The 22,091-nt window shown below is 46.5% G+C and overlaps 7 protein-coding genes across 7 annotated transcripts; 5 read left to right on the forward strand and 2 right to left on the reverse strand.

The window, feature by feature from the left end:
* Positions 1 to 2,854: 2,854 nt before the first annotated feature.
* BKA67DRAFT_651136 (uncharacterized protein) lies at positions 2,855 to 4,455 on the forward strand (the record flags this gene model as incomplete). Its single annotated transcript, XM_046106061.1, has 4 exons — positions 2,855 to 3,392; positions 3,504 to 3,651; positions 3,921 to 4,059; positions 4,180 to 4,455. 4 exons carry the CDS (start codon positions 2,855 to 2,857, stop codon positions 4,210 to 4,212), a joined length of 858 nt encoding a protein of 285 aa, XP_045951817.1. The 3' UTR covers positions 4,213 to 4,455.
* BKA67DRAFT_584755 (fungal-specific transcription factor domain-containing protein) lies at positions 4,428 to 6,426 on the forward strand. The gene is made up of 6 exons (XM_046104160.1): positions 4,428 to 4,603; positions 4,667 to 4,885; positions 4,944 to 5,045; positions 5,108 to 5,379; positions 5,435 to 5,689; positions 5,747 to 6,426. Exons 1-6 carry the CDS (start codon positions 4,570 to 4,572, stop codon positions 6,323 to 6,325), a joined length of 1,461 nt encoding a protein of 486 aa, XP_045951818.1. The 5' UTR covers positions 4,428 to 4,569; the 3' UTR covers positions 6,326 to 6,426.
* Positions 6,427 to 6,654: 228 nt separating this feature from the next.
* On the reverse strand, positions 6,655 to 8,274 carry BKA67DRAFT_527017 (major facilitator superfamily domain-containing protein; the record flags this gene model as incomplete). The annotated part of the gene is made up of 1 exon (XM_046098803.1): positions 6,655 to 8,274. The coding sequence occupies one exon, from the start codon at positions 8,272 to 8,274 to the stop codon at positions 6,655 to 6,657; it is 1,620 nt and encodes a 539-aa protein (XP_045951819.1).
* Positions 8,275 to 9,072: 798 nt separating this feature from the next.
* Positions 9,073 to 10,280, reverse strand: BKA67DRAFT_584760 (uncharacterized protein). Its single transcript, XM_046104161.1, has one exon. It carries the CDS (start codon positions 10,085 to 10,087, stop codon positions 9,251 to 9,253), a length of 837 nt encoding a protein of 278 aa, XP_045951820.1. The 5' UTR covers positions 10,088 to 10,280; the 3' UTR covers positions 9,073 to 9,250.
* A 153-nt stretch (positions 10,281 to 10,433) lies between these two features.
* BKA67DRAFT_584762 (fungal-specific transcription factor domain-containing protein) lies at positions 10,434 to 12,417 on the forward strand. The gene has a single exon (XM_046104162.1). The coding sequence runs from the start codon at positions 10,495 to 10,497 to the stop codon at positions 12,370 to 12,372; it is 1,878 nt and encodes a 625-aa protein (XP_045951821.1). The 5' UTR covers positions 10,434 to 10,494; the 3' UTR covers positions 12,373 to 12,417.
* A 2,346-nt stretch (positions 12,418 to 14,763) lies between these two features.
* BKA67DRAFT_595718 (uncharacterized protein) lies at positions 14,764 to 16,811 on the forward strand (the record flags this gene model as incomplete). Its single annotated transcript, XM_046105198.1, has 6 exons — positions 14,764 to 14,782; positions 15,282 to 15,451; positions 15,489 to 15,767; positions 15,810 to 15,957; positions 15,999 to 16,188; positions 16,361 to 16,811. The coding sequence occupies 6 exons, from the start codon at positions 14,764 to 14,766 to the stop codon at positions 16,809 to 16,811; spliced, it is 1,257 nt and encodes a 418-aa protein (XP_045951822.1).
* Positions 16,812 to 20,729: 3,918 nt separating this feature from the next.
* BKA67DRAFT_541538 (uncharacterized protein) lies at positions 20,730 to 21,597 on the forward strand (the record flags this gene model as incomplete). Its single annotated transcript, XM_046100952.1, has 4 exons — positions 20,730 to 20,748; positions 20,799 to 20,813; positions 21,020 to 21,066; positions 21,367 to 21,597. 4 exons carry the CDS (start codon positions 20,730 to 20,732, stop codon positions 21,595 to 21,597), a joined length of 312 nt encoding a protein of 103 aa, XP_045951823.1.
* Positions 21,598 to 22,091: the final 494 nt, after the last annotated feature.

The following is a 22,091-nucleotide window of genomic DNA, read 5'->3' on the forward strand; positions in this document are numbered from 1 at the left end:
CGGCTCTACGAGCTCGGCATTCCGCAATCGATCATTTTCGACGTGACGGAAATCATGCGTCAGCTTAATACTCCAAGGCCTGTATTGGACAAACAGAACCTCGTCTGCACGAGGGGAGCACTCACAGTGCCCAGAAGAGCGATGTGGAACCTCGACTTTCCCAAGAACTTATGTTTATAGGCACCAAACTCGACGTGGGGCACTCGCTCGGTTGGACAACTTTAATATAGTCTACGTACCTTCTCGCAATATTGCTAACAAGTAATCCGAGTCGCCAGGTGAGATTATGCCTGCGTCGTTGTCTTCTCCGAACTCCACTACATCATCCGCCTACTCGGTTTTTTTTCCTTTTGGGTGCAGTATGGCCTTGTGCGGCCTGCCTCGCGCGGACCATCTTTCCATCTCGGTCAGCATGCATTCGAGATCGAGAAGTGTCAAGTCCTGTCCTGGGTTTCGTTCTAGATGTTTGCTGATTTCGGCGGCTATAGCTTCCATCAAGAGACACAAATCTCGCCCGCAGAAACCGATACAAAAGCAAATCAGTCGGTGGGCCCCACTACCGATACATATATATCTGGCTGACCAACATCATTCCCCGCCACTGGTTCCTTTTTTTTCATTTTCAATTTTTTTTCGTGAAAGAGCAAGTCGCGCGGATATCTTGTTTGGGCATGCCAATCACAATCGGTTTCCACAAGTGAATGGCAAACAACCCCTTCTTATAGGGAAGGTGCTAAGACGTTCCCCGAAGTCAAACGGCCCTGGTACATACTTCAAGTGGTGAGATGTGTGGTTCAGGGTTTTGAAGGACAATGATGCCAGCAGTTTATGCCACGCGGCCCCCAAGATCATAGGCGACAAGGATCATGTGTTGGCATTCCTAGAACTTAGGTAAATCATCCGAAAGTTATAGACACATTTACAGTCATTGTGGTCGCCTAACCGCGTCGCTTTTTCGCTCGTAGCCCTTTGATGATTCTGAGAAGGGTTGTGCGTGGGTTGATGTACGGTTGTTGGATGCCACTCCGAGAAGCTGCACAACCCTGAAGTAGTATCCATACCCAAGCCTCGCGAATGTTTTTGAGGAGCAGTTCAAACTCCCGGTACCGCAGCCAAGTCTTGGATGCAATAAGATGGTATGCTTGATCGCATAATCCTGACCTGGGTTGTTCAGAATTTAATGGCACATGTTGGAATTTCGAAGACAGGCTGAGTCACAGCCTGCAACTGGTGCGGGTTGTCCTCAAAGGCTGATGGTGTAACATCAACATCGGATGCTCTCGCCTGACTTAGGGCAATTTACAATCGTGCGACCACATGCCGTGAACATGACTTGTTTCGGAAACATATTAGTATCGATCAAAGGCTCCTAGGACGCCATATTGCGGTGGAAGTCATAGGTATTGAAGGTTTCCATGAGTGCTTGGCATATTTGCAGAACCTGGATAGGATACAGAAACATGATTTCTCATTCGTGTGACGGATGGGGTGCTTATTTAAGGATTTCTTAATTGACCACGGAGGAAGCCGTTCGCAACGCTTTTATTGATGTCGTATGTCCATATATGAACCTGGTCCATCGCGTAATGCTATGACAGCTTCAACTTTTCGCCTAATAGTCACATGTTGGAACAATTCCAACTCTAATGTGTTGCTACACAAAACCGTTGTCCAGAATTTATTTGGAGATACTACTTTGGTGGATACTTTCTCGCGTCCTCGAAGTGCCAAACACTGCAGGTAGCTCTACACCTAGCTAATTTAATTTCGCAGAAACTCGAACTATGCCACACAAAATACGACTCAGTAGGGTCAATAACCGTGATGAATACAACTAGGACCATGTTACAATAACCCTTCAGCTTAAAATGTGATTTTACTCGCAATGCACGACAGTCATATTTAGTCAGTCGTCATCAGGCCTAATTGAAATTCTAACGAGAGCATTAAGTCTAAGTAAGCACATAAGAAGTCGAGTCACTTGAAGAGCCATAAGGCTGAACCTAAAACCGCTGAGCGCCTATTTCGCTATCCGCCATGTGCTGCGAAATAGTCTGGCCTAGACTAACTGGGACATAACGACTAATGGCTCGACTCGAGGCGCACAGGCGGACCAGGTCTAATATCTTTCCACCGCTACTCTATTTTACTACATATCTACATCATTCGACCTGTAGGCTTGAAAGTAAATTAGGACTGGGTGAAGGTATGAAAGTACAATAGCCACCTGGCTAGGCTAGGTTAGGGGGTTATAGGCACATTGAACACTAGAGGAGATCCTACGGGTGGGTATTTCGATTTAGCCTCGTTTTGCGGCTGTAAGAAGCCGCAACAACGCGGCCCTTTATACCCACTATTGCGGTAGCTTTGGCGATCCGTGCTTCCCTAGATGGTAAATTTTTTCTTAAAACGCTCAATCACAATGGTCATGGCTGGAGAGGGCGAATGTTGTTTTTTCTGCTTAATTTTACTCGATGGAAGCGTTACACCATCTCAGTCATTTAGGCAGTGATCTAACCTAGACGCTGCTGTGGGGTCGATCTGCATACATGTATAGACTTGTGAAGGAAGTGCGCCACGGATAATACGGCTGTGACAGATCGTGTTGCAACAAACTACTAGCACAAATCCGTAGATTAGAGTGTTACTAGTTAGGCGGCATCGCTAATAGTCCATGCAGAAAGCTATCATTCGTGCTTGGCGTATGTCATTGACAGGATCGGTGACAAAATCGGATAGGCAATCTAAGCATCTTTTACTCAAGACCATGTTTATAAATGTATCAGTCGAAAACTTCCTCAAAACAATTGAGGTTATGTATCCACCAACTTAGGCTCTACATGAACACCGCAAGATGATTTCCCGGAGTTTGCTATTACTTATAGCCACCACAAGCGCTGCATTCATCGCTGTGGGCAACACTCACGGCCCAGGCTCCATCACAAGCTCTGAATGGATACAGGCGTTAAATTCACCTAATGCTACCGGCAACTTTGAAATCAGTGGGAAGGATATATCTGAGTCATGGCCATCCGCAAACATCAGTGGCTGGTCACTTCAAATCAACGTTACAGCCGATATTCTCACGGATGCAGATAGTGATTCAGACGAGTACCTTACCGGTACTAGCATTAGACTGAACCCTCCATCGTCCCTTATCACACAAGGCGCGGACAACGGCTCTAGCATCCGAGTAGACAATTCGACGTGGCGAGTCTGTATGAGTGTCTTCCACGACCTACCCTCCGACATCGTATCTAAGGGAGACAATGATAATGGGTCCTGTTCTAATGTGTTCGGTTCTGATTGCACCATGGCGTTACAGCAAGCCTTCACCACCAATTACGACCCGGACGCAACCTGTGGATCAGGGTTTACTGTGCCAAAGGCCTGTAAGGACTAACTAAGTACTAATTCAATTGTTTCTATTGGTAAGTAACGTGACTCATGATCTTGAAGTTGGTTTGCGGAACATGAGAACACTGCTGACTCTTGTATAAAAGTGCCTTTAAATGCAAACCTCACCAGGAACAGTCAAGTCACTCGTTTTAGCGGCAGCTATCATCAGAAAGGCAACAATACAGATTACGTAGAGGCTGTGAAGCACACATCCGATTATGTTAACCTGGGGATACAAAAACACAACGGAAGGTACGCAGATCGTCACAGACATGTCCAGGCTGAGTTGCATCCAAGCAAACGAGACTTTGGCTGGAAGCGTGGAGGCCAACGATACGTTGACAGCTGCCCTGTTGTTAGAGCGCCAATTTTAGCCATACTTGGGCTAATCATTTCTGTTGTCCTGTAAAATTCAAGTTGCACAGCTCGAAAGATAATAGAAGAGAAGCAGAAGAAAAGCCACATAGTCATATAAGCACTGGTTTTCCTATTTTAAGAAGTTACCTGTTGTTATGCTTAAGAATGAAATGGCACTTCCGTCGCTACCTCTACTCGTGGCACTACCTCTACTCGTGGCACTCAGAGGCGGTAGAAATCTTTGATATGGACTATAATAGTTGCTACCGTCGTAATGACGCGCTCGCGTATTTTATGAAGAAAGTAAGCCTGCTGGCTACCTAAAAGTCTTATTGCAGTATAGTTGCGACGTCCCTAACGCTATATAGTGCATCCAGATGGTGGTTCGGTATAAAGATGTTCAATGCTAGACTATAGGTTTAGGATCAGAAAATGGCAGACCTTGTGCCAAATTGAGCGCCAAATTAGTCTTAGCCTGTAACAACTACCCCATGTCTTTCTGTCCAAACCAAAGCATTTACATCATCCATTTGTATAAAGCAAACCTTCTGTTGTAAGAGTGTAGTTATAATGTTATGGCTGGTGGTGTGGCGCGGTGTTTTGGTAGCGGCAAAGTGCAACTTATTAGTAAGCATTTCTTCCCCCGCTTTTCTTGATCATTGAGATTTGGGAATCAATCTTGCTATGTATAAATGGGACTCGTTATTATTTGTTACCTAATATATGTTGTCGTAATTTAGCATTTTGATTGTCTCATAGGAAGTTATCAGATAACAGTAGACAGGAAAACCCGGCAAGCGCCGTGCTTGCAGAATGCAGACTCAGAAACGGTGTTGGAACTGCCGAGGTGAGAAAAGACGTATAGTGTTTGTGCCAGACTTCGACCAGCTGACCTCGGTCTTCCGGACAGATCGGAAAACTGCCTGCGACCGGTCTCGACCAACTTGTCGGAAGTGTAGAGAAAGAAAAGAGACTTGCCTGGGATATGGAATCAAGCTCTCATGGCCCCGTGAAAACGACAGGCGTCGCTTTACTCGTGCAAAGGGTCATTGTCTATTTCCTGTCCAGTCAGGCGATTTGGAGTTTGTCAACACTTCGTCGGAAGATATCGAGGTATCACAGCAACTAAGTAGGTCTCTCTACTTCATGGCTATCTCGGTGTTCTGTCTCGCTAACTAAAACTTCAGGCCGGCTACACCACTCTCCTAAGTCGTACGAAATGATGTGGCTCTCCCAGCTGCCACGAATGACGATGGGGAGAGCGGACTGCACCCTTACTCCGCCAAATGGTATTTTATATCCGCTTCAGCGCATGTTCATTGATTTTGAGGCTTAGTTTTTGCAAAACCAGGTGTCACGCCCGTTGCTCGGTTGATCTCTTCGAGTTACGATGCCGACGACCTCTACGGTCTTCTCCTTAGACTGTCGATAAATGACGACGAGAAGCCTACCTTGGCAACACGCCATGCCATAAGTGCGCTGTCGTATCAGCATCTAGACAAGGACAAAGCACTCGTTTACCAGACAAACGCAGTGTGTGCGCTGCAGTCATCCATTGAAGCCCTTGTTCCTTCCCGCGCAATCCAAACTATGGCAGCGAGCATGTTGCTAAGTATCTTCGAGGTCCCATTATCCGCCCAAACAAGATGAAATGCCTAGCTTGACTGACACCGGACAGACGCTAAACTTTGACTCCTCTTCCCTGGGCTGGTCTATTTTCTTTTGTGGCACAAAAACTATTGCCCGCCTGGTTACTCAACTTCACGGTACACATTATGGGGACGAGGCCTTGATCTTGGATTGGATCTTCTACCACGATGCCATGTACAAGTTTAGCATACGGCACTGGATAAAAAAGGACGACGACCAAACCCAACTAGCAGGGCTGACGAAAGTAATATCAAAGGCCATATTTGCACCAGAGAGGCAAACTGTGAGTGATTCTCCTCTCCTCGTCCTCTTCCCCTCGTATGAATAACAAAACCTCTAGGTCGTGCCAATCTTGGGCTGTTCACTCGAGCTGCTGGATCTTGTCTGTCAAGCCGTCGACGCCGTGTTCGATCGTGATGACCCTCGCCATCTTTCCAAGGCTCACATCGAGACAATTCGATCATTAGAGATCCGCACAAGAAATGCAGAACAGCGCCACACAAGTGTATCGGAAACAGCTTTACTCGAGCTTAGCTACGCAGCCAACATCGCGGAACTATATCGCCTCGCTACACTCGTTTACCTCTGTCGTGTTGGTAGAGGCGCACCTCACGATTCACAAGGCGTCCAGGAGCTGGTGAAGGAATCATTTACTCTTCTTGATAGAATCAAATTCTGCGAGCGGCCTTGGCCCCTATTTGTCATTGCTCTCGAGGCGCGCACCGAGGAGTCTCGCCAGACAGTGCTCACAGTCCTGGAAGAGTCACTGAGGAGACGACCGCTGGGCAGCGTATATCTGACGAGCAGGATGATACGCGATGCCTGGGTGCAGCAAGATTTACGAGACGGAGATATCGATCCACTCATTTTATACAATCTCGTAGTGAGCCGCAATCGAGTTCCTCCCAGCTTTGCATGAGAGGATAGTAGAGTTTCATGGATATGGCTTTAATGAGTCGTTGAATAAAAAAATCTTTCAGAAAACCTTGCAGATGAACACTAAGCTAAAATCTTGTGCACTAGTTCCCTAGATTAGTGTTAAACTATGGAATCTGTTTACAATTGCTAATTAGTCGATCAAATATTTGTACAAACGAGAGAAAAATAAGTTTTTGGTGTGAACACGAACACCGTTAAGTCCAGCAAATATCACAACTTTACGGCGTCAATCTAGAAACCTGATGACCCTATTAACCTGCAGACCCAGCAAATGGAAACCTCTTCGATCAGATCACTTGGGCAACTCCTTTAAACGCCTATTCGAACGATCTCAGCAAACAGCTTTTCCCGCTTCATCAAAAGACCGGCTATTGTAAGAACTCCGCCACCGACGCAAACCAGGATGAATGCTCTTTGAATTGCCTGGGTAACAGCAATGATGGCTGCGTTCCTTAGAGACACGCTCAGCTCCTCGAAAAGATGACTTTGCGCCCCGGAAACAATGCTCTGGATGTCGGCTAGTGTATAGCCAGTCTCGGCCAGAACGACTGAGAGGTTGTTAGTAGCAGTGGACTGGAAGACCTGGCCGGCAATGACAAGCGCAATAACGCTCCCTCCGATCTGAGCAACGTTCATGACTGCCAGAGCATCGCCTATATGGTCCGAAGCTTTCAAAGTCGACACTGCGTAGCCGATTTGCATGGAGAGACCCGACCCAACGGCCGTGATGATCGTGAAGCCATAAATGTAACCCTGGGGAGTTGCGGGTTCGAGGTACGCCGTAAGAAGGGAGGCACCCAGCGTTATGAACACACCGGATATGACGAACAAGGGCATGTAATACTTGACCTTGGAAAGTAGGTGGCCGGCGCCGAGGTTGAAGCAGACAGTGACAATTACATACGGAAGTAATCGGACAGCGGCCTGCAGAGCGGTGTCGCCGTGCACGAATTGGAAGTATATTGGTATAAAATAGACCACGACGAACACGGAGGTGATGTTGGCTGCTGTGGAAATGCAGAAGAGGACCTGTGACTTTGATCTTAGTAGGTGGATCGGGAAGGACCGCGACTCCACTGTAGTGAAGACGCAAAAGACCTGCTGGGCGGCATAAAGGACCATGATGAGGACTAAGGCTACAATGGTGGCGATTGTGCGGCCATCCTGCCACGGCCACTGACCACCGGCCAGAGTAAATGCCACGGTAAACGAGACCCAGAGACCTGCACCGAGAAGCAGGCCGACAGAATCTATCTTCTTGATCCTGTCAGCAACGGAAACCCCTGTTACTGGGTGGACGGAGGGCAAGTAAAACACGTAGATGGGAGCGAACGCAGCTCCGATGATGAGGTTGATGTAGAAAGCCCATCGCCATGTGGCGCTTGAGACGACGAAGGAACCACCGACAACGGGGCCCAGTACGGCACCGATGCCCCAGCAGAACCCAATCCCGGTAATGTAGAGACCCCGCTCCTCTGGCGATGTTAGACTGGAAAACATGTTGAGGCTGCCCTGGAAGACGCCATTGCCGCCAGCGCCGGCGATGGCACGGCCGACAATCAACGCGCTCATGTTGGGTGCCGCACCACACAGGGCCGAGCCGACTTCGAATATAGCGAGAGTAGCGATGTACACCCACTTCATGTCAAAGTTCGTATAGAGTACGCCGTTGAGAAGTACCACGGCTACGGATCCGAGGGGGAAACCGGCCCCGATCCATGCCAGTTGTTCCACGTGACCAAAGACTTCGACAACGGCTCCCTGGACGTCAGCGGCGATAGAGGTGTCGAGTCCGTAGATGAAAATGGATATGTAAAGCGAGACGCATATAAGGACCCACGGGAGGCCAGTGATGGTTCGGCCCGACGATGGCTTTGGATCCGTCCCTACCACATCATCCTTCAAATCCGGAGTCACCCTAAGAGACATGGGCTGGACGATCGGCTCTGTCGGCAGCTCAGCAGAACATTGTTGGTTTGGAAGATGGGTCGGACTAGATATCTCCATCGCGCTATGCACAATGAATGCTGTAAAGTTCCGCTGAGTGAGAACGAATTGATAAAGTGTTGGTGTCGGCAGGATCGTGGTTCGGTTTTGATCGAGGATTGTTGGATCGTATTGGATCGTATTGTTGGGTGGTATCGAATGTGGTTACGAGTTGGGCGTATCTCTAGAATAAAACGGTTTTGGCGTGTGATACTTATAGGTTTTTCTCGTAGACCCCTATGCAGCGACTGGATGAAAAGATAATGTTTCAAGTCAACACCTCAATTTATCAGCAAAAAAATCCATAAAGGGTCGTACTGGTAGGCTGCGATCGAATTGGCCAATCAGCTCCGAGTATTCTTCGTAGCTTTCAAGGTGATTGTTAAGATGGGGGAAACCAAGGCAACTTTTTGCGCAGCGTCTAAGCTAACGGCCAATCAACAGTCGCGAATATGACGTGAGTAGTGTCAACCAACCAATTGATTTTCCGCGTGGTTTGCCCTTCAGCCCTGCCATATTATTGAAAGAATGGACAGTTTCAACTTAGATCCATAAATCTTCAATGCTTGGACGGCCTTCCCGTCGTGCACGGTAGTCGATTTTACCACTTATGCTTCTATTATGCAAGATCTTGACTCGTTACTTTAATTCCTTATAATTAGTTTCAAGGTCCTATAAAAGTTAGTGGTCTGTAGTAGCGCGTGTATCCTGGGAACACGTGCCGCCAATGAGTCGTCTTGCAAGAATTGACCCTTCTTTCATATCTTTAAGATGCTATGGACAACGTACTCTTGACTGATAATAAATAACGGGAGCATGTTCAAGTACAAAGTTAATTTCTTTTGTGATAAACCGAATGATTCCTATGCCACCTCGATTTACTATATAGGCTAGGGCTCTCTAGTATGGAATGCGAGCACTAATTTTGCACCTTCTGTTCAACTACATCAAGCCCAGTCATCTTCTTTATCGTTGAATCCATCATTCCATGAGGCATGATGGTTCCAATCCGTCCTAGTCGCGCGTTTGCCCCTCTCCAGATGACGAGCGGGGGGCTCTTCTTCAACAGATCTCCCACGACTTCCTTTGCCCATTGGTTCGCCGGTGTGCCTACATCGGCCATCTTGTCATTGCGCATGGCGGACTCCACAGCCTCTCTTGCTGGCTGGTAGATGGAGGCTTTTGGTAGAGACAGAGGAGTCAGAGCCTTTTGGTTCCTGATCAGGTTGGAAGCCACAGCTCCGGTCTTGAGGTCAATAACTTTGACACCGAAAGGCTCGAGCTCCAGGCGTTGACAGTCGGAAAACATGGACATAGCGGCTTTGGATGCATTATAGGCAGACTGAAATGGTATGGCGGCTGCTCCCACAACGGAGGTCTGATTGACGATCATGCCCTTGGACTTGAGCAATAATGGGAGGAATGCCTGGGTGACAACGAGGTGGGCCCACACGTTAATATCAAATAACTTCTTGGCGTGGTTGATGGAGAGATCCGAAACAGGCATGCTATAACTAGCACCAGCATTGTTGACCAGAATGTCGAGACTGGGTACCTTGGTCACGCAAGCGGCAATTGATTCGGCGGACAGAACATCTAGTGTGAAGGTCTCGATACCAGCACGTCCGAGGCTTGCCATCTTCGATGGATCTCTAGCTGTGGCGTAGACGTATAGGCCGGCTTCCTGAAAGGCCACTGCGAGGGCGGCGCCCATGCCACCCTCTGAGCAGCCAGTGATGAGAACGGTTTTCTTCATGCTGGCGATTTTGGTGGTGTTTGACCAGACAAAGGAGACTGGAATTCGAATGATGAATGTTGAGCTTTCTGTTCATGCTTGGAGATCTAAGAGTTGCAGGTTTACCTTATTTTTATACCAATGGAGAGACAGTTGCAATACATTTACATGGACATTGTTGTCTTCTATTTCCCGCGCCCACTACCGAATTGGGATGCCGCGCGGTATTTATGAAGGGAGTGCGGTCGTACAGAAATAGACCCCTGCTGCAGATCATCGTTGCCAAGCCCGAATTATTAATCCACCGAGACCATGCTCAACCCCACTTCTGGCGTCGGTGATAGACAATATTAACTCCAGCTTCCACCTAAACTCTTCACGATTTCCCGCGCGCGCACACCAATGCCAGGCGCTAGAGCGACGTCAATATGGGACCTGGCAGGAAACAGGGTGGAGGCTGTTGGACGTGCCGTCTTCGTCGCAAGCGCTGTGACTCAGTTCGCCCCGTTTGTGGAAGTTGTCAGAATCTTGAGATCACTTGCCATTCGGGTGAGGTGAAACCTCCCTGGATGGACGGAGCTGCCGGGCAAACGCACATGTCCAAGACGATCAAGGAGAGAATCAAGCAGAACGCCTTTCTCCGGAGAGAGAGACGTCTCCTTACCCACGAGGACCAAGGCATGGTCATGGCCACTGAAAGAGACTTTGTGTCTCACACTTCGGATTTACGTGCTCCTGATAGCACGAGCGCCCCGGTCCTAGAATGTGTCCCACCCCTAAATTCAACCCCGTTGACTCTCTCGACTAGCTCGGTAGGACGGACAAATTTCCAGTTATCTACTGGTCGCTCTGATGACTCTCAAGCCCCATCTACGACCGCCTCTTTGAGATCCAGCCCGGTCACCCTGCCGACCGGCACCTCACCAGGCTCCTCTTGGTCAACTGGGTTGGCTATTCCCGTCCAGGTGCAACTCGGATCCGTTATGATCTACCTGGATTACGTCTTCCCATTTCTTTTCCCCTTCTATCGACCATCGTTGAGTGAGACGGGCCGACAGTGGTTACTCGGTCTTTTATGTCAGAGCGAAGTCTCTTTCCACGTAGCTGCCAGCCTTAGCGCCTACTTCTTCTCACTTGTCCCCCAAAATGATGAGCAAGAGACGCACGATGACTGTAAGGCTTTGGTTTGGGATCGGCTAGTCGAACAAATGGATATGGCCGTTACATCAATCCAGAATGATGTTTCTATCATTAGCCGTCAAGGTCCACAGTGCCCACTATTGGATAGAACCCGCATTATGGAAGCAATCGCACAACTTCTTATCGTGGAAGTCACTGTCCGGAGGAACGTGGACTGGACAATCCATTTGACTCCGGCCTTGGCCCTCTTTGACGAAATATTCAAGAGCCACGGTATCGATCATATGGAGCCCAGTCTTGCTGTTCTTTTGAGTGCATTACCCTTGCCATTTCCGATGGTAACGCCACACCAGAAGCCGCTTCCATATACGGCAGATCAATCGGCTTTGGTGTTTTTCGTGTCACTCCTACTTTTCGTTGATGTTGTTGCAAGCACTTCCCTTGGAAACCCACCTGCCTTGCAAGGTTATCACCATAGCCTTTTATCCGTTTCTAGCGAACGAAAATGCCCTATACGGTTGGAAGCTGTCGTAGGTTGCCAAAACTGGGTACTCGTGGCCATTGGGAACATTTCAGCTCTTTCTGCATGGAAGCGTGACGCCAAAATTAGCGGAAACTTTTCGGTTGTCAACCTTGTTAACCTCGCAGGACCTATCTCGCAAGCTCTCGAGGAGGGCCTCATGAGATTGGATATTAGCCCACCCCGTTCCCAGGCAAACAAGACGGGCGCTAGCCGGCTGGAGGGCTACTATAGTCGGCATGACAGGGCCATTGATCACACCTCTATCGCAAACGTCACTCGCGTTTGGGCTTACGCAGCAAAGATTTACCTCTCTGTCAGCCTCTCGGGATGGCAAAATAATTCTACTGATATCCAAGCCAACGTCGCCAAGGTCCTGAGCCAAATGCAGACCATCGACTCTCCTGCACAATTACGGAGTCTTTCTTGGCCAACTTGTGTGGCAGGGTGTCTGGCATTACCAAGTCAAGAACATCACTTCCGTCGTATTGTCGCAAACATGGGTGAGTTGGGCGAATTTGGCACGGTCCTCAACGCTCTACGTATCATGGAAGCGGTTTGGAATTCCAGGGACACAATTGAAGGGGATGTATGGGATATCGCTTCATCCTTGAACATTCTTGGCTCATCTGCACTCCTTATATAAAGCTTAGAGACACATGTACTGAGTTAATCAAGTAATTTACCCTAATATCTGACTTCCGTCCATTTATATCGCACAACACTATAACGACTTTGGCGTGCATCCTACAGAACCCCTTAACAGTTGACATCCACGGGACCAGACAGGTTAGGTAAACCACTAAAGAATGAGCCGACTTAAAATAGCGTCCTGGGCAAACATATTAGTCTAGAGGAACGCGAGATCAGCGTGAATGTATTGGGTGGAGCACGTCTTCCACGAACGAGTGGGTTGACAAGTTAAAATAAGTTTAAGTAGAAAGACCGATTGTCTTATACCGATGATCGTCGTGCCGTTCTGCATAGGTTCTACTCTGGTTCATATATACGTAATTCAAATCTCCCTGCCATGTTTTGTTAAATACATGCTATGTTGGCCGCTCGTAAGAATAATAAAGAAGCTACCAAATGGTAATCGAGGTCATAAGCAGCAGGAAATATTGCGGGCGTAAGGAAGCCCACCAGTGAGGGGTCTAGCCGTGGAGGAAGAATCTTGGCTGCAGCACCATGGGCGGCGAAAAGTATGTTCTTGCTGTCATGCAGACTGACTGCCGGATGCTCTTCGTTAGTTCACGCGTAGTGTAGCAGGTTGCTATATGAGCAGCACATTGTGCGTAACCCACCGCCAGTGGTTCATCGCCAATGCCTCACTGCGCTCTAGATTGTCTAACCTTACTATAACAAGTAGGTTACCCACATCTGGAATTTGTGAAACGTCCATGAATCACAAACCCAATGAGATTTTATATGAGGATACAATGCAATGAAATGAAACAGGAGCAAATGATCTTGACCTACCACAACTGGGGGCCGTTTCTAATAAGAAATTCTAATAAGAAAGATCGGTGGGTGTTGTGGTATTTATCACGCTTGAACAAACGCGAATTTACACGTTCAAAAGAGCGTATATGAATTATCATTGAATTTTCAAAAGCTTTTCGAACAAGTTAATTAGATAGAACACGTTGGTTGCAATTAGGATTAAACGTTTATGAAGAGTGCAACGATGAATTGCGATGATGTGGTTACGGGAACCGAGTTTCCCTAAATATGCGAATGTTAAAAATATATCTACACACGACGTAGTCAACGTTGTACAAATCATACTCGTCGAACCAGCAGTCGCTTAAATAAACGCCGTTTGATGACATACACATCCGGCTGTGACACGGGATATGCTAGCTGCGTTTCTCCAAGTCCTACTATTCCTGCGACTCGCGATATGAAACAAGAAAACACTTTTGTGGATTGGAAGACTCAAATCATCGATACCTGCAAGCCCTGGATGGATTGTGACAAGAAAGTCTGTTCCAGTTGAAGACGCGGGTAATCTGTTGGTTAACCCTTGCAGCGCCTGGAGTGTTTGAAAGATGATCAGATGAATAAAAGAGTAGAATATGTGAAAATTTTGACGTCATCAAATGGTTTGCCGTGTTTCTCCAAAGAGATATCAGGCTGTTAGATGAGATCTAACACAGCTTTCAACCGCTCTAATCCTTCAACAATTTATCGATAAGCTGGTTCAGCGGCAACTTTTCCTTATCACGGGCAACGTATTTCAACGTAATGATAATATACTATTTGCTTAGCTCAATTAGTGAGTTCCATGATCGAAATTTCCACACGCATGAGACAAACCCGAAAATCAATTTCATTAGAAGCTGCACCGGGACAGGAAGTTTTTCTTTTATTCGTCATGGGAACACCAGTTTCCACTGCCAGTCGATCACTGCTGGTCCCGTCGTTCTGATACATGTTGGTAAGCACAAAGGGTGCTAAGCGCTCACGATAGCTAAATTGTTTGAGGGAGTTCGTGCCAGGGGTCGGGAAGGAGGTTGATTAATTCTGAGTCTTTTTTTAGTTATCATCGTAACATATATTTTCATGATTGATATTGATCGCGCAAATATGAATATATGGAGTGAACAGACTTGTATATGCTACCCTAGGTTAGCGGACTTTGGCCTTGAATTGAGATGTGAGGGTAGGGCTAGTGGCAAAAATAGTAATGAGAAGGGGTTGTGGTTGAAGAGATGCACGTCGATATGATCTGATGTCTGTTCAATGCGAATAGGTTGATATTTACACAGTCATGCACGGCCATGGGTATGTTTGGCAACCCCATAATCTTCAACACTCTTGCATCAGTGAGCAGACGGCGTCTTACGGGTCCGTACAGCACGATTGAAAACCTGAGACAACAGAAGGGTTGTAATTTCCTGTGACATCATGTCTAGGTATGATGACGACGTCAGCTTGCGGGCTTTTAGTTAGCGGATACGTGGTCATCCTTGACTGACCCATTTTGACTCATCTGCGGCACGTACCGGAGAAGCCCCCTAACCCGCATTCCAAAATGGCCCTTACAGAATACCGTACGAAATAGTCTTCAGCCTTGATTATGGGCTGCTCAACACATACTAGTGAGAACATTTATGTTGTACACCATAAAGCCTTCCAGTAATTTGGCAGCTTCAAAATGGATTTCTTGTAGTGAGTCAACAATCAGTCTTTTGGTCCCGCGGTCCGTGGATGTAGACAAGATTTTGATCTCACCATGAAATTTGAGCAGGTGTTTTTTCAATCCTTCCAGCCTCCATTTTCATCGCTGTTTCCATCTTACGCGTCACGTATCCCATTCGCCGGCAGGAAGTTGTCCGTGGCCAATTTTTACGGTGATTCAAAATTGTAGGTCATCCACACTACTATTTCTCCAGTAATATCATAGCTAATTCTGGCACCTCAGGTAGTTATAGGCGTGCATTTTGCGCTGCAATTATTTCTACTTGCTCTTGTGGGCATAGGAATCGGGAGATTTAAGTCCTTTTTGTGGCCTCTACCGCCTTGTCTTGTGTTGCGTCTGTCTTTGTGCAGCTACCCTCTCGTATTTGGAGCATTCACGGTCACCCACACCATCAATTTTGCTTACCACATACCTTTCTATTTCCGTCCTTCTGGGTGCGGCCCAGACACGAACATTATGGCTCGCATCTACTACGCGCATCGAAAGGGAATTAACGGAAGCATTCACCGCTGCATTAGCGGTAAATCTCATCGCAACACTTCTCGAATCACAAAAAGAAATCAAGATGGGTTCGCTGGGACGTAAAGCAACACAGCCCCGAGGAGACCCGCCGCTTGTTTAACCTTGGTGCAGTCCTGTGGCTAAATCGACTGTTTCTTACAGCCTATCGGAAGACATTGACATTGGACAACCTGTACCCGCTTGACCTGCGAATGGTTTCGGAGCCACTGCAAGCAAGCTTATGGCGCCACGCTACACACATGTCAAGGCTGAGACAGAAATATGGGCTTGCGATAGCTCTTGGAAGGTCTATGCCAATACCGCTTCTGCTTCCAGTTAGTCCACGGATAGGTATGACTGCATTTCAATTGTGTCAGCCGTTCCTTGTCAGCTTGTTGCTAGACTACCTGCAAGATGTCCAAGATGTTTCTTCGAGAAACATTGGGTATGGTCTCATCGCTGCAACCATTCTAGTATATGTTGGTTTAGCATTCTCTGGCGGGCTCTATTGGTATTTACAAGAACGTATACATGATTTGTGGTGCGCTGGCCAGGGGCGGTTTTAGGAAAGGCTGTGGAGGAAAAGCTGTCAGCTACCACTCACTCGGGTGCCCTAACTTTGATGAGTGCCGACATCAAACGCGTCATTTTCGGAGACATAAATCTGCACGAAGTCTGGGCCAACATAGTACAATTGGGATTGGTTTGCTGCCTCCTTTTCCGAGAGCTGGGTCCAGCCGCCGTTGCGCCCTGGTTGTATTATGTAGTGTTATTTCGTCCAGCTTTCTATTCAAACTCACCATACCTCGATAGAAGGCTTGGCTGGAAAAGATTTAGGCTCGAGTGGGTTTAACATCGAACGTCATCCGACAAACGAAGGACCTGAAAATCTCAGGACTCGCAACGACCGTGGAAGATCTTTTTAAAGTATGCGGGTTAACAAGCTCAAGACCGCCTCTAAATCTCGGTCCGTCATCATATCTGCTGCCATTATCGTAAATTTGTTACTGTGTATCTTACCCATGGTAACGTTCATCTTTGCGTCTCGTAGGCTGGATATTACTGCAATTTTCACTGTCATTTCATGCATATTGTTCCTGGAGGCACCCTTGAGCATGCCGCTGCAGATGATGCTCGCAATCATCACTTCATCCATGTGCTTAGAACGGATCCAGAACTTTTTGTATACTGAGTCGCGAGTGGATTTCAGGGTTTTGTCGTTGGATCCCTTTGGAGATGTATCGGAGAACAATCCCTCCGACAACAGCAACAGTGCACATACAACTGGCCTAGCGACGACAATCTCCGATGGCGGGTTCGGATGGGAGATTGGCAAGGCTAGCTTATCACGCATCGACCTTCAGATCCCTATGGCGTAGCTCACAGTGGTGATTGGGCCAGTGGCTTCTGGTCAATCGACACTATGTAAAGCATTGCTTGGAGAAACTCTTATGCTATCCGGGTGGATTTTTATCAGCACTAGCAGTGAACGAATTGGGTTTTTTGACCAGACCTCATACTTATGGAACTCAACAATACGAGAAAATATAGTGGAATTTTCAAGTTTTGATCAGAATCGATACGACCAAGTTCTTGATGCGACAATTTTGGGACCTGATCTAGCATCCTTACCATTTGCCGATGAGACCAAAATTAGCAGTAATGAATCGCTCTAAGCGGCGGTCAAAAGTAATGAGTCGCGCTAGCCAGAGTCTTATATCTCAATTCAAATTTCTTGGTATTTGAAGATATTCTGAGTGGCCTAGATGCAGACACGGCCGATTTTGTAATCCGCCGCGCTTTTTCCTTTCTTCTGAAGGCTTGCTTCGCCGCCGGATGGCCACAGTATTGCTCTGTACTCATGCTGTCAAGCGATTGAGGGCAGCTGATCATATTATTGCACTCCAAACTGACGGAACCATTTAAGATCAGGAGACTTTTCTGAGTTGATGTCTGAAGATGGGTACATGCCGAACCTCCGAGTTGAACTAGATAAAGACATTCATTTAGAAAAAGACAAGGGAGCTTCAGAGTCGTCTTACATTCCTAAACGACTTACCCCCAAAGCGACTGGATCACTCCCAGTGAAACTTGGTGACGAGAAAAAAGAGAATGACTGGTGATATATCAGTCCACCGTCATTACTTCTCCCGCATGAATCGTTGGTTATTGATTGTGTTCATCGTTTTTGGAGCAGGATGAGGCTTCTTTTTTCAATTTAACCACGATTTCGCTCAAATTCTGGTCAGAATAAATCAGTTCCACTACGCCAGAGCACTCAAACGCCTTCTACGTAGGCGTGCGCTATTTCAATCTCAACACTGGCTTGTCTGATGTACGACTCCCGGTCCGGCATCTCGGCGACTCGCCTTGGAGGATCTAAGTTTGTCTCTTTCTTCCGGTGAAAAGGTTGCAATTCGCGGTCGCAAAGGAAGGTCCGTTAAGTCTTCTTCACCACTTTCTCTCATACGACATTCTCGATTTATTAACTCGTGCTTCTTACCGTGGGAAGTCTTCTGTCGTGCTTCTCCTACTTAGACTCCTCGATTCAGAGCCTTTTTGCAGCAAAAGTACCGTGATTGAGTCAGCGCGGGGGTCTTTTGGGGGCCTTGCGGGGGCCATGCCTTCTCCCAGGGTCAGAAGCAACTTTTCAGCCTTGCAAGTGCAATCGTCAGGCGAAGAAGTAAGACGCGGGCTAGACGGGCCACCTTCGGGGAAAAGGATGCAACCGGCGACGGCGGCATCCTGCTTCTGAACCAGTTCAACACGAGTGTCGACCGGGACACAGAACAAATGATGCAAATATTATCAACACAGAATTCGAAACGTACACTGTTTTCATGATCAGCCATCGGTTGGAAGTGGTCATGGGATTTCACTCTGTCGTTTTCATGGACAATGGGAAGGTTGTGGATAAGAGGAACCCAACTGAGTTCAGCTCGAGTTTCGGGCAGCTGTGGAGAAGAGAGAATAATAACATCATTGTTGGCATATGGTTATCCGCGGTCTCGTACGACCATATAGTCTAGCTAGTTACCGGCGTACTGGCGGCAAGTCACCACAGTCACACCGTGGCTGTCGGCAGCTTGCAGCCGTATAGGCCAAACCCCTATCTGTAGACCGCGTACGATAGGAAGAATCCCTTCTTCCTTTCGTACGAGAGCGCTGAATATAGATCTATTTGTCGACCACCCTGTACGGAAAGAATTGAATGGAAAAGCCATTCTACAATCATCTCAATAACAGATGGTAACAAAAATAGTCCGACTCGGGCTACGATAAGTCATGGTATCAATTTAAATTAAACTACATCTAGATATTCGGCATTGAGTTCTCCCTTCATAATTATGCTCGGCGTCCACCATTCCTCAATATCATTAAAACTAGATAGCTATTACGGAGACCCAAAGTCCAAGCACTAATTGCCACTCACTTTTGTGAAGTACACATACTCGTGGCGTTCATAAACCTGTCAGTCCCAAATACCAGTTTAGGCACGGCTGTGGCATTCAAATGTGGCCTTACATCATGGCTCATGATTGCCTAAACTTGATCACGGTGTCGGTTGCATAGGATACAGTAAATCTTAGGTGCAACAAAGAGAGCGAGATAGGGAAATTGATCAGAACTAAAGTAGTATTACTTCTACGGTAGATTGGACTAGCAGACTACACGTAGATATTGTTCCCATAGATTCCCCCAATTTGTACCATTAATGAAAGCGTATAAAATATTGTCATGCGCATAAGCAGGATTATTGATATTAGACCTAGCAATATAGATTGTAACAGATATACTGCTCGTTTCTAACTCGTTGGAATTCTTCGACATCCAACCACGATGGTGACGCGATAGTAAGGAATGCTTAAGAGGATGGCAAACAGTGTAAACTTTCCCCGCGCATTTTGCATAGTTTCTGGTCAGAACCTCAAAGCAAAGACACAAGGTAGGATTCATAGATTTTGAGCCATATCGAAGAACATGCGCTCTTTGAAGCGTTCGCTGAGCCAGGTTCGGCCAAGGAGTGTCAGGATATGCAGCACAGCGGACGAAATGACAAGGAGGCTCGTTATAAACGGGAAATTTATTAGTCCCAAATGTCAGCTTAATACATGTGACAGAATACAATAGGTATTCCAGACCGTAGCTAAATCCAAGATCTCTCAAAATGAGTGTGGCGTAATTTGAAATAGGACTTGGAGTGATATCACACGAAACCCACCAGATATAGTGCCACAAGTCGAATTTTTTGAAGTCGAATCCTTTGAAGGTCTCCTAGATCCAAGAAGATAGATGCAACTTTCAGCAGATAAACTAGAAACGCCATCGAAAAGGTGTCTAGGTCCCTCTTGCAAAGCTGTAGTATATCTCAGTGGCCCCAAGAGATAGCGAGGTGAGTCAAGCATGACTGCCATGGGAAGAGGCTATCGGTCTTGCGAGTAAGGGAAAAACTATGTATTCTTTCATTTATAATCTTACCATGAGTCATTCTTTTAGTACGTTCATTTAGACTACTGGTTTGTATCCGAAGAGGCGGTCTTTGAACTATAAGTCAACGGTGTTATCTGTCGTGATATTGATGCTACCCCTTATTCGTATAGTCTTTTGGCACTGTGTATTACAAAATTCTGATTCAGGTAAATATAAGTGGAAATCTAGAGAACTTGTGTGAGAAGACGCTGGAGGTTACTGAACCTGCCGCGTGCACCAACTTTTCTGGATGATTGCTTGAATCGGAGCTGAGGATGTAACACTCGGCACCTCGTTTCTAGTTCATGACCGGAGATTAATTACAGAAGTCTGTAGTATGCACCACTTCTGCCTATCATAGGAGTTTTACGGAGATTGGGGTGAATGTAATTGCCGAAAAGTCCGATCTAATTCGTTGAGGAGAGATCCACTTTATTGCATACTCGACATTCATTGTATCATGTATGCGGTTAAATGCGAACTATAACTACTTATAGGTTGGTACATATCGTTTCAAAAGTCCCATTTCCCATCTCTTATACGCAGACAAATACATTTGGCAGTACCCGCCTTGGAGCCTAAGATGCATAAAACATGATCTGGGGCTCCAGGATGATATTCACATGCAATTTCAAGTCTGACCTAACGTCGCCAAGATGACTTGTCAGGATGTTAGTCCAAAGCATCAGTATGAGTCACCGGTGTGGTTGACTCGTGGAGTGGTGGTGTCAGAGCTTATCCGGTATCGAACCGCTGTTAGTTATATAAGGGCTGTAATCCTCCATATATGATAGAGAATAAGGCTCAGCGCGTCAATACTAGAAGGTATGACTGAAATCGACAAAAGTGAGTTTTCTGAGATCGATATTCAGAGTGGACTTGAATTCTTTGAATAGCGCTCTTCAAATCATGTAAGGCTTACGGGGCAGTCAGACACGTTCAAATAGAGAACGGCCAAGCGCCTATACATGATTACTCCACATAAACAGTGTGGCCGAAAATGCGAATGTGGGCTATCTAGTCTCTGATCGCCACACTATTGCTATGTCCAAGGTGTTGGGGGTCAACTTTAGGATCATTTAGACATTAAGTGATGGTCCTGACTCTAACGTTACAGCTTGTGATCTCATTATATCGGGTGCGCATCATGATCGCTGGGTAACTGTGAGTATTCGACGAACTGGCCATTTTAATGGATTTTATGGCAATCATGGCTTATGAACCTGACAGGAAAATCAGACAAATACGATAATGTCATTGTTTGATCACTGACGTGATTATGGTGATTCTATCAAACAGGAGCATTTTTTGGGCTTAGTCCTGCTCTTGGTCACCGGACTATGGAAGCACAAGTCTTGGAAAAGTACGGGGATGGGATGCATTTGCTCTCGGAAGGTAAAGGATCGTTTAAAATACTACTAAACTCTACTGAGCTAGAACTATGCCACGGAAGTAAAGTCTTAGAACTTTTACGTCGGAAACAACTATAGTAAGCATCCATTATTTGTTTTAGCAGGCTCAACCGCAAAGTCAGGCTTCGAGACCAATTTCACCGTCAGCACTTACCACGGTTACGAATTCGTCGGAGCCATCACGGAAGATGTCACCAGTCTGCGCAACTCGTCCATTGTCTCACCATGGGTACCTAGCGATCGTCTTGCGAGCAATGCAACGCATACAGATGCCCGGAGATGATTCCAAGTTCATGGCTTTACACAACCTATTACCAGACTTGCACGGCCTTCACAAGACGATATAGTCGAACTTTACTGTCAAATTAGCACCGAATTCATTTCCTGAAAAGCTTGTCCTAGCTACGGACGTCTTGGGTGGGCCGGATAACAGTATCTGTTCTGTTGAATGTTATCTATATTGTGAAACAGAATACATTAAAGGGAAGGATTTATGCATATGAAAATGTACAAGCTTCTTATAACTTCTTATACACAATATTATTGGAGCATCAGTGCCAATCCACTACGCTTTCAACGTAACAGCGTGGGTAATAATAAAAGCCGAACCTCAAAGTAAGAGTTAATCATTAGCTTATTTAAACAATAGATGGCACGAGTTCCATTACTTGGAAGCCTCAGACATGAAATATTTATGGAATATAGGGATATATTGATGTGGTTCATTCTATAAAGCGATACCTATATTCCTATTTCACCATATCCTGTCGTTGAATG

The sequence above is a fragment of the Truncatella angustata genome, assembly GCF_020726525.1.
Source record: "Truncatella angustata strain MPI-SDFR-AT-0073 chromosome Unknown BKA67scaffold_11, whole genome shotgun sequence".
In the NCBI taxonomy this organism is placed as follows: Eukaryota; Fungi; Ascomycota; class Sordariomycetes; order Amphisphaeriales; family Sporocadaceae; genus Truncatella; species Truncatella angustata.

Excerpts from the sequence above, each read along its gene's own strand:
- BKA67DRAFT_584755 (XM_046104160.1), top strand. The coding sequence starts at position 4,570 with ATGCAGACTCAGAAACGGTGTTGGAACTGCCGAG. Across the intron at positions 4,604-4,666 it reads ACGGTGTTGGAACTGCCGAG|ATCGGAAAACTGCCTGCGAC; the intron begins GTGAGAAAAGAC and ends TCTTCCGGACAG. Across the intron at positions 4,886-4,943 it reads CGAGGTATCACAGCAACTAA|GCCGGCTACACCACTCTCCT; the intron begins GTAGGTCTCTCT and ends CTAAAACTTCAG.
- BKA67DRAFT_584760 (XM_046104161.1), bottom strand. The coding sequence starts at position 10,087 with ATGAAGAAAACCGTTCTCATCACTGGCTGCTCAGAGGGTGGCATGGGC.
- BKA67DRAFT_584762 (XM_046104162.1), top strand. The coding sequence starts at position 10,495 with ATGGGACCTGGCAGGAAACAGGGTGGAGGCTGTTGGACGTGCCGTCTT.